The sequence below is a fragment of the Hibiscus syriacus genome, unplaced genomic scaffold, assembly GCF_006381635.1.
Source record: "Hibiscus syriacus cultivar Baekdansim isolate YM2019G1 unplaced genomic scaffold, ASM638163v2 tig00005459_pilon, whole genome shotgun sequence".
NCBI classification, from domain to species: Eukaryota; Viridiplantae; Streptophyta; class Magnoliopsida; order Malvales; family Malvaceae; genus Hibiscus; species Hibiscus syriacus.
The window spans coordinates 923607-937092 of NW_024062058.1; the positions used below are offsets into that span (position 1 = coordinate 923607).

Genomic DNA, 13486 nt, shown 5'->3' on the forward strand with positions numbered 1-13486 from the left:
GTTCCGACAAAATAGATGTTGAATTCAAACTCAAGGTGTCTAGGAGAAGCGACCCATAAAATTTGAGACCGAATTACCACCATCTACAGCAGTCGACGGTAGCTAACAGTGGCATCCAACCACATTATGTTTTTATTTTATAGTTGGGTAAGCAAAATAGGAGATAAATTAAAGTTCAACGATGAACAATGTAATTTACCCTTTATATTTTCAACTATTTTATTTTAAATAATAATAAAAAATAATTTAAAAATTTTTTCTCCAACCTTATTATTGTAAAAATTCAACCCAAGAAATAACAATTTAAATTATGTTTTGGTCCTTTGCTATGGTCAAAATAGAAACTTGACTATTATTAATCTAATCTAATCTAATCCTACGCTTTTAAATGTTAATTAACAATTAATACAAGTAATTACTTCGATTAAAATACTAAAATAGATTATTTTATAAAATATATTTATTCCAACATGAAAGAAGTTATGTTAGTATGATCCGTGGGGTTGTTTTTAAGAAACAGATGTATCATTATTTTATCTGGAATTATTAATTATTTTGAATAACTAATCGCAGTATACATTTAGAGATCAAATTAAGCGAAGAATAGAGACTAAATCAGTATAGTAAAGAGACCAAAATCATAATTTGACCAAAGAAGAAAGAGATTAAGAAAGAGAAATATAAAATCTTCGCAAAGAAAAAAGGGGGGGGGGGAACAACACACTGTGTTCCGCTCATAAGATCTTCTTGCCTCGTTGATCCCCTCTTCTCTTTCTGAATTTCCAAAATCAGATCAAATCCTAATTGTCCAAAATCTCATCGTTTTCTTCCGAACCGGATCTTATATTAATTCGCGCTGATAATTTGTAATTGTTATTCGTTATTTGGTTATTTGTCACCGTATCTACAGAAAATTGATAGGCGTTTTGGGGGGTAGGAAACCGTGAAACTTTCGTTTAATCCAATGGCGTGTATAAAAGGGGTGAGTAGATCGGCGTCAGTGGCACTGGCGCCGGATGCGCCGTACATGGCGGCAGGGACGATGGCTGGGGCGGTGGATCTGTCCTTCAGTTCATCGGCGAATCTCGAGATCTTCAAGTTTGATTTCCAGAGTGAAGATCGCGAGCTTCCCCTCGTAGGCGAGTGCCCAAGCTCAGAGCGGTTTAACCGCGTGGCTTGGGGCAAGAACGGATCCGGTTCCGATGAGTTTTCGCTTGGGCTCATTGCTGGTGGCCTTGTTGATGGCGGCATCGATCTTTGGAATCCCTTAAACCTGATCCGGTAAATCGGATTTTCTTGTGCTTACATTTCATTTATCTAACTTTGAATTCGATTCAATTGGAAATGTTTGCAATTAACTGTGTATTTTTTTAGTTCTATAAGTTAACTGGATATATTGTAGGTTTTAAGTGTAAAACATTGTGTGAAGGGACTATGTTGTGCCTTTGGAGCTAATTGAGATTAAATTGTTCTGTTGTTTAATCGGCATTGATTTATTTCTGGTGCGGGATTTCTCTAATTTTGTAGCTATTTCAAGGCTACGGCTTTTCAGGTTTCATTTTGTAATAATGTGCCCACGATTTGTGAGTTTTAGATTACTTATTGTAACTGTTTTTTGATGAATTGTTGGTTGAAACTTGAATTTACTCTGGATGAATTATTATTTGAAATATACTTCTATGTTAAAATTTTGTGCTTTGTTTGTTTGTGGAGCTGGAGTAAGGTGGATAAAATGGATGTTGGTTTGTTGTTCTATGTCTTTTCTGCATTTCCGTTTGTGTAGGCTACAGCCATGATTTGCATTTCTCTCGTGTGTCAATGTTATTCTTGGGCTGTTAGGAATTAGGAATGGTGGTTAAAGATAATTGGAGGTTCGTAGTTTAGAACCAAATACTGATGTTGGCATATTTGTTTTGTTATGTTTCTGTGTTTGTTCAGTATTTGAATTGTAACTTGGACAGATTATAGTGTCCAGGGTTATGACTGAATGAGTTATAGAATCTGGTTAAAGAGAAGTAAACATTTTTATTTCCTGGTATCTGGTTATGTTAGAACCATGCTGTATTTTGTCAGGGTCTAACAGTCAGAAAGTAAAATATTTACTTCATCTTTCTGGAGGTTTTTTCCCCAAATTAGCTGGTTTTTATTGGGACACTTCCTTATGGCAGTGGCAACTTTTTTACCTGGTCGTTTAGGGTCTTTGTGTTCGACATATCTGGACTTGATTACTTTCATATTTTTCTTTTCAGAAGCTTTTTGCTAATTTACTACTAGATTTTCTTTTGGGTTCTATATATAATTAAAGTAGTAATTTGTTCTTGCTTCATTTCCCCAGGTCCGAGGCAAAACAACAAGCTCTTGTTAGTCATCTTTCAAGGCACAAAGGGCCTGTGAGTTTCTATTTTCTGTAATAAACACTTGATTCAAATACGTGATATTTTTCTCAAGCATTTGAAGATTGCATGGTATGTTTACTATTTCCCTTTCCCATGTATCAGGTTCGTGGCCTTGAGTTCAATGCAATTGCTCCAAACTTATTAGCATCTGGGGCAGATGATGGTGAAATCTGCATATGGGATTTGGTAGCACCTGCACAACCCTCTCATTTTCCTCCTCTTAGGGTATGTGTCTCCTTCTGTGTATTCGTTCCATGCCTTTTAGGTATACTATTTCTTCTTCTGGATATCAGTCTACTCTCCCCCCAAAAAAAAAGGAAAAGGAAAAGAAAAAAAAGGAAAGGGAAAAACGCCTGGAGGCATCTGAAAGTTTTTTGGTGATCATACAGGGTAGCGGTTCAGCCACTCAAGGTGAAATCTCATTTCTTTCTTGGAATAGCAAGGTTCAGCATATATTGGCATCAACTTCATATAATGGAACAACCGGTGAGTAAATGAATGAACAAGAGATTTTTTGTCTTGTTATTTAAGCCTTATCCAGGAAGATAATATTTATTGTTTTATCTTTCCAGTTGTTTGGGACTTGAAGAAGCAAAAACCAGTGATAAGGTAAATTTCATGTTCTACCAAGCAAATCTTCTGTTTTGACATGGCACATCGTTTGACCTAATCTGTTTTTCCCCTTTTTAATTACAGTTTTGCAGATTCCATAAGAAGACGATGTTCTGTTTTGCAGTGGCATCCTGATGTTGCCACTCAACTTGTTGTTGCATCTGATGAAGATGGCTTTCCAGCTCTTAGGGTAATGGTCTTGTTTATGGTATTGCTTCTGTTGAGGATTCCTATTTGTTGGGAATTTTGTTAATTTATGGCATTTTTGCAAACAGCTTTGGGACATGCGGAATATTATGTCACCAGTGAAGGAGTTTGTAGGGCACACAAAAGGTAATGGTGCTTGACAAGTTAGTGCATTGTTTTAAACTTGGTGATATTGTTACCTTCTTTGCTTACGATGTTTGTTTCTGTGTTTGATACAAGAATTATGCTATTGAGTATTTTCTATTTTGCTTTTCACACTCTCTTGAATTTTAAAAGCAGTTACCTATTTTTTTTTTCAATTAGAATTGCAATTACAATGGAAGGGCTAATTTTTTTTATTATCTGTTTTCTTTTAAGCTGCTTGCTGGCCATAGAATATGAAATGTACGTAATTAGCTTCCTAAAGTTTGACTGATAATTATATTAAGACTGAATAGGTTTCGTAGTTGGATGATCCATGATAAATTAGGATATTGTCTATTTGCTTGTATATGCATTTTTTTTATAGTTATCCATCTCCCTATTCTATTTATGCATTAATTTCTAGCTCTTTTGTGGTCTGCAGTTAAATAGGAATTGTTTTATTTTTGGTTCCAGGTGTAATTGCAATGGCATGGTGTCCCTCTGACAGCTCTTATTTACTCACATGTGCCAAAGACAATCGGACTATTTGTTGGGATACAGCTACTGGGGAGGTGGGTGAATGAGCTAATTGTTGATATGTGCTTTAGGCTTTTCTTCTGAAGATCTTTCGGTTCTTTTATCAGACAAGAATGTTCTGAATTGTGATTTTTTTTTCTTTTGGATAATAGGTTGTCTGTGAATTGCCTGCCAGTACCAACTGGAACTTTGATGTGCACTGGTATCCAAAGATACCGGGAATAATATCAGCATCATCATTTGACGGAAAAATTGGCATTTACAATATTGAGGTGTGACCTTGTTTAAGTTATCTTTTCTATCATAATTACCTTTTTTGTTGAACAAGATTTCTTAGCAGTTGGACATTTGTATGACACATCAACTGCAATTTGCTTGTCATTATCATACACGTGTTTAGGGATGGCATGTTATGTATCTTATTGGGACTAGTTCTTTTGTAATTTAAGGTGGCAAATTCTTTTAAGCTTATTGTTCTTGATGGTATTTTTTTAGAAAACAGTACTTGTCCAGTACCAACAATTATGCCTCTCAGACCTCTTTCCACCTTGAACCCTAGATTTAACACTTTTGGGTCTGCAGGGTTGTAGCCGATATGGTGTTGGGGAGGGCGATTTTGGTCCAGGTAATTCATTTTTTTATTTCTGATATTTTTATTTTTGACTGCCGAGTTGGTTTGAACTGTTTGGCAGCCTTCAATTTGATTCTGGTTTGTTCTCCATGTATGATTGTATATATTGCATCTTTATCAATATTTGACCTTACTCCATTAAGCTTTGGTAGTCAAGGAGAAACAAATGGGTGACTGCCAATATAAGTAGGGAAGATTGGTGGATATGAGTCTACTCTGCTCTCTAGTCATTATTCTTGATCTCTGTTAACACAACTTCTGTTTCTAAGATAATATGAATATATATTTTCATTGGTATTTCCTTTTTTGCAGTGTCTTTGAGAGCTCCAAAATGGTATAAACGTCCTGTTGGGGCATCTTTTGGTTTTGGAGGAAAAGTTGTATCATTTCGCCCTCGGCTTATCTGGTTTAGGTAGTCCTGCGTCATCTGAGGTAAATATTCCCCTCCCCCCCCCCCAAAAAAAAAAATATTATATTTAAATGCCACCGAGTACTGACATCTTTTTTGGAATTTATTGTCCTATATGTTATTTTCAGGTGTTTTTGCATAACTTAGATGCTGAAGGAAGTCTGGTCAGCCCTTCATCTGAATTTGAATCAGTGATACAGAATGCGGAGAGATCTTCATTAAGGGTTTTATGCGAAAAGAAAGCTCAAGAGTCTGAGTATGTCATCTGAATTGTAGTTATTTTGTTCTCTTCTTTTGTCAAACAATTTGTTGCTTCTACCAGTTAATACTTTTGGTGGTTCATTTGGAATTCTATACAGATCTGCTGATGATCGAGAAACTTGGGGCTTCTTGAAGGTGATGTTTGAAGATGATGGGACAGCCAGGACAAAGTTGCTCATGCATCTTGGTTTTAATCCACCTGAAGAAAAGGATACTGTAAAAGATGACCTCTCTAAGTCTGTAAATGATGTTACACTTGAGGATAAAGTGGCAGACAAGGCGGGCTATGAGGGTGAGAAAGAGGCTGCCCCATTTGCAGTGGATAATGGGGAAGATTTCTTCAACAATCTTCCAAGTCCCAAAGCTGATACCCCCGTTTCAACTTCTGAAAATAATTTTGCTGTTGAGAGCACAGTTTCTAGCACAGATTTAATACCTCAAGAATCAGACGGACTGGAGGAAAGCTCAGATCCATCATTTGATGATGCTGTACAACGTGCGTTGGTGATGGGTGACTATAAGGGAGCAGTTTCTTACTGCATTGCTTCAAATAAAATGGCTGATGCGTTAGTTATTGCTCATGTTGGTGGTCCCTCCTTATGGGAGAGCACACGTGATCAGTATCTTAAGATGAGCCATTCACCATACGTGAAGGTGAACTAACTTTTTATATTTACTTGGCAGTGAATGGTTTAATCATATGTATCTTTGTATAAATAGGAATTCTGGTTCTAATCATTTATTGAGTTATATTTTACATTGGCTGCGAATTTGCTTTTCTTTTTTTTGTATGTTTGGAAATCATGTTAACTCTGCTGCTTTAGGTTGTCTCTGCAATGGTGAACAATGATCTTATGAGCCTTGTCAACACCAGGCCTTCGAAATTCTGGAAAGAAACATTAGCGCTCCTCTGTACAGTAAGTTTCTATTTTAGATGATGTATAGTGCTTTATTAACATATGATATAACTTGTTATTGCTATTATTACGGACTTATTAATCATATTCGATGAGCAGTTTGCACAGAGAGAGGAGTGGACTGTACTCTGTGATACGCTTGCTTCAAAACTAATGGTCAATGGGAATACTCTGGCAGCAACTTTCTGTTACATGTGTGCAGGAAATATTGATAAGACAATAGAGATTTGGTCAAGGCGCCTGTCAACTGCACATGATGGGAAATCTTATGTCGATCTTCTCCAGGTAAGTTAGCAATGTCTAGAAAACAACAATCTGGGAAGAAATCTGACAATTGATGATTGTCTTCTAGGATTTGATGGAAAAGGCCATTGTCCTTGCATTGGCAACTGGCCAGAAGCGATTTAGTGCATCCCTGTGCAAGCTCGTTGAGAAATATGCTGAAATTTTGGCAAGTCAAGGACTTTTAACAACAGCAATGGGATACTTAGAATTATTGGGTTCTGATGAACTGTCACCCGAACTAGTGATCTTAAAAGATCGTATAGCACTTTCTACTGAACATGGTATGTGCTTTAGATGAAGGACAATGGTTTATGCTTTAATGGTTTTGCATATGGGTTTTTGATCTACTCATGCTAATTTATTTTATTCAAATAACTCGTGAAAATGCTTGTGCTAGTGACATGTCAAAATATGTTGACTTGGTAGAAAATTATTGAGTGCTAAGCATTGATGCTCTAGATTAAGTCGCTATTAGATGCATGTTTCTGGTGTCCAAGGTTCTTTCGTTCTATTTTACTCGTTTTCTCATGACTACTGACTAGCAATGTTTTTAAGACATGAAATTAGCTTACTGATGTGAGCCAAGTTTTGTGTCCATTAATATATTATTGTTGAAGATATCTATTTTTATCTTGCAGTGGAAGAAACTAAAACTGCTTTTTTTGAGAACTCTCGTCCAACAGGTGGACCAGCCTTTGAGCCTTCACAACATTTATATCCGGTGCTTTATCTTGCACTTTTCTTTAATATGGTCTGTTTTTGATTGAGTACTCCTTGATAATCTGTTCTGATACTGTCGATGGCTTTTTTGGGGGTTGCTTTTCATCATTGCTTAGGATTCAGCTGCTTCGCAAATTCAGCCTAGTGTTCCTGGTAGTGCTTATAATGAAAGTTATCAGCGTTCTTTTTCTCCATATGGAGGATATGCTCCTCCCTCGTATATGCCTCAAGCACCGCCTGCCAACATGTTTGTTCCAACCCAAGCTCCTCATATTTCTCAGGTATACTGTATTTGATTTCGTTTTGTGCACAGAACTCTATTTGATGGCTGACTCTAACCAGTGACTTAGTTGTAATAATATTTTTTGTTTTCTTCTGGTTTTACTTTTGACCTGGAATGCTATCTCAGCACTTAGTTACAGATTAGCTTAATGGATATGTTCATTCACTTTCTATGAATCATACCATCCATTTGGATGTATTCTCAGGTAGTAGTTGCCTAAGAAGTAGAGGTTGTTTGACTGAAAGATTGGATTTAATTAGGACAGCAAGGCCAGGCTAAAACTAGCGTTGGACAATTATATGTTTGCAAATGTTTCCAGCTAAATGCTTTTGATCTTGATTGACTTGATAGTTTTTCTACCGAGAAACTGCTTTTATTGCCAATGTCTAAAGTCTGGTTTTCTCTGAGATCCTCTAGTTTAGGATAAAACTGGAAAAATAAAAAATCTGAACCAAACCAGCATCATATGTTTGTTTGGATTTGATATTTTGCATATTCTGTTTTGAAGAAATGACTTGAGTATTTACAGAAAGAAGATTAGCTATTGCATTGAAAATGCTCTTTTCTATTCAAAATGAGCACTATATCTCTGGACTCTGGCTTAGTAGCTATTTCTAGCTTTTATTTTATCTTAATGCTTGATTTTTTTTTGAATTTAGTATATACAGCTTGATGCTTGACTAAAAGTTTATTGTTCTTCCAGACAACATTTTCTTCTCCACCTGAGACCACGCAGCCTACTGTTAGGCCATTTGTTCCTTCAAACCCTCCTGTTCTAAGAAATGCAGATCAATACCAACAGCCAACTACCTTGGGTTCTCAGTTATATCCTGTGTGTATCTTTACATATAATTTATGGTCAATACCATAGTTATTATTTCAGTACTGGTATACTGAATTTCTTTTGCATGGCTTTCAGGGTGCTGCTGATCCTACTTATCCTGCTCCCCCTGGGGCTGGTTCATTCACACCTGTCCCATCACCAATGGGATCGGGTCCTGGCCCAAAATGCCACACGTTGTAGCTCCCACCCAGCACCTAGGGGATTTATGCCAGTTACTAACACACCTGTTCAAAGACCTGGTATGGGCCCAATGCAACCAGCCAGCAGTGCACAGCCAGCACCTACACAACCAGCTGCAGCACCTGCAGCTGCTCCAACAGTGCAGACCGCTGATACATCAAATGTACCTGGTAATTACTCCAGAACGAGTGCTTTACTATCCAAAAAAACAAGTAATATTTATCTTTAATTTGTTACCCCTTAGTAGAATGTTTACGAAATATAATAGATTGTCACAAAATTGTAACTGTGAATTTCTTTTATATTCTTTGCATAGTTATTCCTCATGTTTTTGCATAGTCCACTCTAATCTGTGGCTTTGAACTCCCCAAATCAATCAAATCTGTTCAAGGATGTCAGCAAGCCAGCAAATGAATATATATATATATATATATATTTGTATGTGCTGATATAAATACTTTTGGGAACGACTTTACCTTGTTTGCTACTCTCAGCTCACCAAAAACCTGTAATCACTACCATAACTAGACTTTTTAATGAGACATCCCAAGCACTGGAAGGTGCCCGTGCAAACCCGGCAAAGAAGCGTGAAATAGAAGACAATTCAAAGAAAATTGGTGCCTTATTCGCCAAACTCAACGGTGGAGACATTTCAAAAAATGCTTCTGACAAACTTATTCAGCTCTGCCAGGCATTGGACAACAATGATTTTGGTACAGCTCTGCAAATCCAGGTATGGTGGGGAATGAATTTTTATTCTGATTTCTTCATGATGTCGGCAACTACAAGTGCTTCAATTTTTGTTCACTTTTTATCTCTTCCCTGAAACAGGTTCTTCTTACTACGAGTGAGTGGGATGAGTGCAACTTTTGGCTTGCAACTCTGAAGCGGATGATAAAGACAAGGCAGAACGTAAGATAAGCTATGACAATGCACGGAATCCCCGAGGATGGAATCCGAAGTCCTTAATTTTCTTTCCTCATGCGGTCTCGCACTTGGGCACTGATAAATCATTTGATGTGCACAAGAATGGCTTCTCTCTGCAGGATTTTGGTTCTTTTGGTCCATTACATGCTTGCTGCTAAAATGCTTGCCTTTCACATTAATACTCTTTTTTCTTCTCTCTTTTTCAAAGCAGTTAGTGGAAATAGTTGTCAGGACATAATGTTTTGATTGTTTTCTCGTTAGACATTTTGTAGTATTGAGAAAGTAGGGTTGGCTCCCTTAGTTTTCACTTTCACCCCCCATTTATTGGACCAGAATTTCCATTAGTGAGCAAATTGGAGTGACATGCTGTTGTTGCATTGTTTGGTTTCTGCGTGGACCATTATTACCTACCTGTACAACCATATGGCTTTCCATTTTTTTTATCAATTAATATGGAAACAGAATGTTTTTTTTTATAAGATGCTCTTGTGATTTGAGTTGATTGTTTGTGTCCATTCCATCATCATCAGTTTCTTTTTGAGCTGTATTTTAGAATTATCCACTGGTACATCATTCACGAGGATTCGGAATTGATCTGTAGAATGCTCCAGGGAAACTCAGGGTGCAGTTATGATATTTGACTGTAAAATAAATCCATTTGTGACGGTGGTGAAACTTTTGGCTTTATTCGGAATTGTCTTGAAGTAAAAGCATTCAATTCGTTGGGACGAAGACCATTCTTGAACCTCAGCTCTCGAGTCTTCAAAAGTGGTCCTTTTGTTTGTGTTTCACATTTTCCACAAATTGGGAAGAAACAAAAAAGAAACCAATTCCTCACAAGTTACTTTTTTTTTGGGTCTTGATGGGGAATTAATTAATTAGGGTCTAATTTCAAGTATTTTTTTATTAAGCTAAGGTGATTACAAAGTATTATATTTTTAAATATTTGTAATTGTTTAATAATGAACGTTTAATCAACTGATGCTTGAAACATGACCTTTAAAAATAAAAATGATTCCTTTAACCACTACTAGTAGCTAATGCTTGAAACATGACCTTTAAAAATAAAAACGATTTCTTTAACCACTTTAATAGATTGGTTCGTGCCTAGTTTCAAATATTCCACCTCTAATTATTGCAAATAGTTGCAAGTCATTGAAGAAAAAAATATGAAAAGAATAACCCAGATCAAATTCCGCTTTTATGAATGGAATAGACATTTGGTTTTCCATGGACCATTGTGATGGTTGGCTTTCTAGTGCCCCGATAAAACTTCACCCAACAATTAGGCAGAGGTGGGCTCATTCAACAGTGTTGATGATATCTACTTGAAAAAGCTACTCTGCCCGAGCTGTAAAGCCCTTTCGATATTTGGTAGAAGAACACATTCCCTCTCAACTCTCCACATCTGCACCTTTTGAAACAATTTTTGCTCTGGGTCATCGTTTTCTACTTGTCTTAATGCTGGGATTGTCTTTTTTTAAAAAAAAAAAAATTGTCAGCTCAAAAATAAGGGGTCGATGACTCTCAACAGAATGGACCCGAGTAGCCAACTTGGGTGCCTGTACTATCTCTTTCTCGGACAGCCAAAATTCAATACAACAGCAACTCCACCTATTTCGTGTTATTCACATTTCGGAAGTTGATATTTTACCCATCTTCTGACTTCGCATTTTCATTGTGCTGGTGATCATATGGATGCTTAAAGTAGTGGACACTGTATACTCATCCTTCCTCCAAAAAGATAATAAAATGTATTTTTTGGAAAACGTAATGATCGGTGACAAGGGAATAATATTTAGAACAACTTCAGATAGGCAACTAAAAAATGATAAAGAAACCCGTGAGAGTCGACCATTCTAAAGTAGGTAAGGTGAATTTTCCAGTTTTCATATTCAAAATGCAGAAACATTTTTGTTTACTTTTCCCCTCCATGAAGATGAGGGATCTTTTGCTTTTCCGCAAAAAGAATTATATAATATCATGACTATTTCAGGAATGCACAAAGAACAGGTTCATCAAAGTATGTACTATTTTCGGATTTTAAAACTAAAACCCATCATCATGCATTCATTCACACAACAATCCCTTGCTTCCGTTTGCAGATTGGAAGCCTTGAAGATGACCACTACTTGGTTGAAGATTCCGGGAAAAGTAAAAGGACCACTCTGGCAATTATTCGATTCTTGTAACAGCAGATTCGACTGATGAGTTTTTGGATACTCGTGTATGAATGAATATATGCCTTGGATTAAAAACCTATAAAATGGACACTAGCATTGTCCGAATCAAGCATTTGCATTGAAAAATGAACACCAACGTATTAATAATTTTAAACAACCTTGAAATTGTGGACCGGTTGAAATCATCAAAACAAACCTCACATACAGTGTCGCGTTTTACTCTCCATTGCCAATCATATATGTAAAACATTTTTCATAATGAACTAAATGTCACCTACAGCCTGAGAAGTGGAGCATGATCGAGAGAACACATCGCCTTCCCCCGAAAAGGGCTCACGACCTTCCCCGGCTGAATGATTCCTCCTCAAACCGAAAACGGAATTCTCGTTTCCGATGTTCTTATGTTGACCTCTCGGTTGGTTACCATATCTTTTGTTATCGAACCTATGAGTACAGGATGCATCAGCCTCAGCCTCATCAATACTAGTGATGCCCATAAGTTCCATCAAGTTGCTCCTAAACCCTAAATCGGAATAGACTCTGCGAGAGTCCTTGGCGGCGTATGTACCGTCGACTGCATCCGAACTCTCTTTAACGTTTCTAGATTCAACCGGACGCCCCATAGTTTCCACCATCATACAAGGATTGTTGAAACCATTCCATGTATGCAAAGGAACCAACTTGCTTATCCCGGTTAACCAACCAACCACCTCGTTCATCGTCGGCCGACGCTCCCTATAGGATCTCACACATTTAGCCGCAATGACGGCCAACTGCTTCCTAACTATAGGATCCTTGGGAGGTGAAATCCTCCGATCATAAACAGCAACAATATTCCCTTTCTTCACAAGAGGAATCGCCCAGTCATTGATGGAAGGCGGCGAATGCGCAACATCGATAGCTTTTCTACCACTTATAATCTCTAACAACAAGATCCCAAAGCTGAAAACATCAGTTTTTGTACTCAAATTATCAGGTGTCACATAACATGGATCAATATACCCCATAGTACCAGCTGGTGGTGTTGATCTAAGCTTATAATCATCGACAACACACCTGAGTGCCAACCCGAAATCACCCAACTTTGCATTGAAATTGCCATCGATTAACACGTTTGCAGATTTAACATCTCTATGGATGATCGGAGGCTTTTGTGAGTGCAGCGTCTCTAAGGCTTTGGCAACTTGCAAAGCCAATCGAATTCTTCGACCCCAATTCAAAGGCCTTGAAGAATTGTAGTGAAGAACATCATATAATGTGCCGTTACTCATGAACTCGACAACCAATAATCGATCTCTAGCGTCATTAGAGAAGCCAAGGAGATTAACCAATCTGGGACTCCGAATCTTCGACAAGATTTCGATCTCGTTATCGGTTTCGTGACCGGTTTCTTGGTTCCTCGAAGACGGTCTCTTGATGGCAACGTGGCGTCCCTTGAGAACAGCCTTGTAGACGGCGCCATGGCTACCTTTGCCTAGAAGTCTTCGGTCGGAGAATCCATTGGTGGCGGCTTCAAGGTCACAGTAATCGAACTGTTGGATCTTGATGGGTTTTTCATGCTTGTTTGTGTCGGCTTTCGAAGATGAATTCTGGGTGGTTTTGGAGGCCGAGATTACAGAGACTGCAGATTCTGCTTTGCAAGAAAGGTACCCCATCAAAAAAAATGTATTTTTTTCCGACTCTCGATTCTTGAAGCGATTTCTTGCGAAGCTGGAAATCAAAATTTTGACAGATTTCGCAAGTAATTACCTCAAACCTCAAGACTCGAGACTTTAATCATTTCATGAACAGATCTGGGAAGGCTTGAAGGGCAAAAGTAGACGGTGAACATCGGGGGAGAAAAGGGATTGGAAAGGGAGGTAAATGTTTGATGGAGAAAGAATCCCGCCAAATTGGAATCCCAAGATATTTTAAGCAGTAATTATGCCATGGATTGCGTATGCTTCACTTGACATGTTCGATAACATTTAG

At 37.6% G+C, this 13486-nt stretch overlaps 1 protein-coding gene, 1 long non-coding RNA gene and 1 pseudogene across 2 annotated transcripts; 1 reads left to right on the forward strand and 2 right to left on the reverse strand.

Annotated features, from left to right (window-relative positions):
- The first annotated feature begins 689 nt into the window (after positions 1–689).
- LOC120199554 lies at positions 690–9803 on the forward strand (annotated as a pseudogene).
- LOC120199556 lies at positions 7807–8594 on the reverse strand. The gene is made up of 3 exons (XR_005523468.1): positions 8584–8594; positions 8399–8405; positions 7807–7941 (listed from the first exon to the last, which is right to left on the reverse strand). It is a non-coding gene; the product is annotated as an uncharacterized LOC120199556 (long non-coding RNA).
- A 1751-nt stretch (positions 9804–11554) lies between the features above and the next one.
- LOC120199557 (serine/threonine-protein kinase-like protein At3g51990) lies at positions 11555–13327 on the reverse strand. Its single transcript, XM_039200595.1, has one exon. The coding sequence runs from the start codon at positions 13168–13170 to the stop codon at positions 11779–11781; it is 1392 nt and encodes a 463-aa protein (XP_039056526.1). The 5' UTR covers positions 13171–13327; the 3' UTR covers positions 11555–11778.
- Between the last annotated feature and the right edge of the window lie 159 nt (positions 13328–13486).

Coding starts and splice junctions, on each gene's coding strand:
- LOC120199557 (XM_039200595.1), bottom strand. CDS start 13,170: ATGGGGTACCTTTCTTGCAAAGCAGAATCTGCAGTCTCTGTAATCTCG.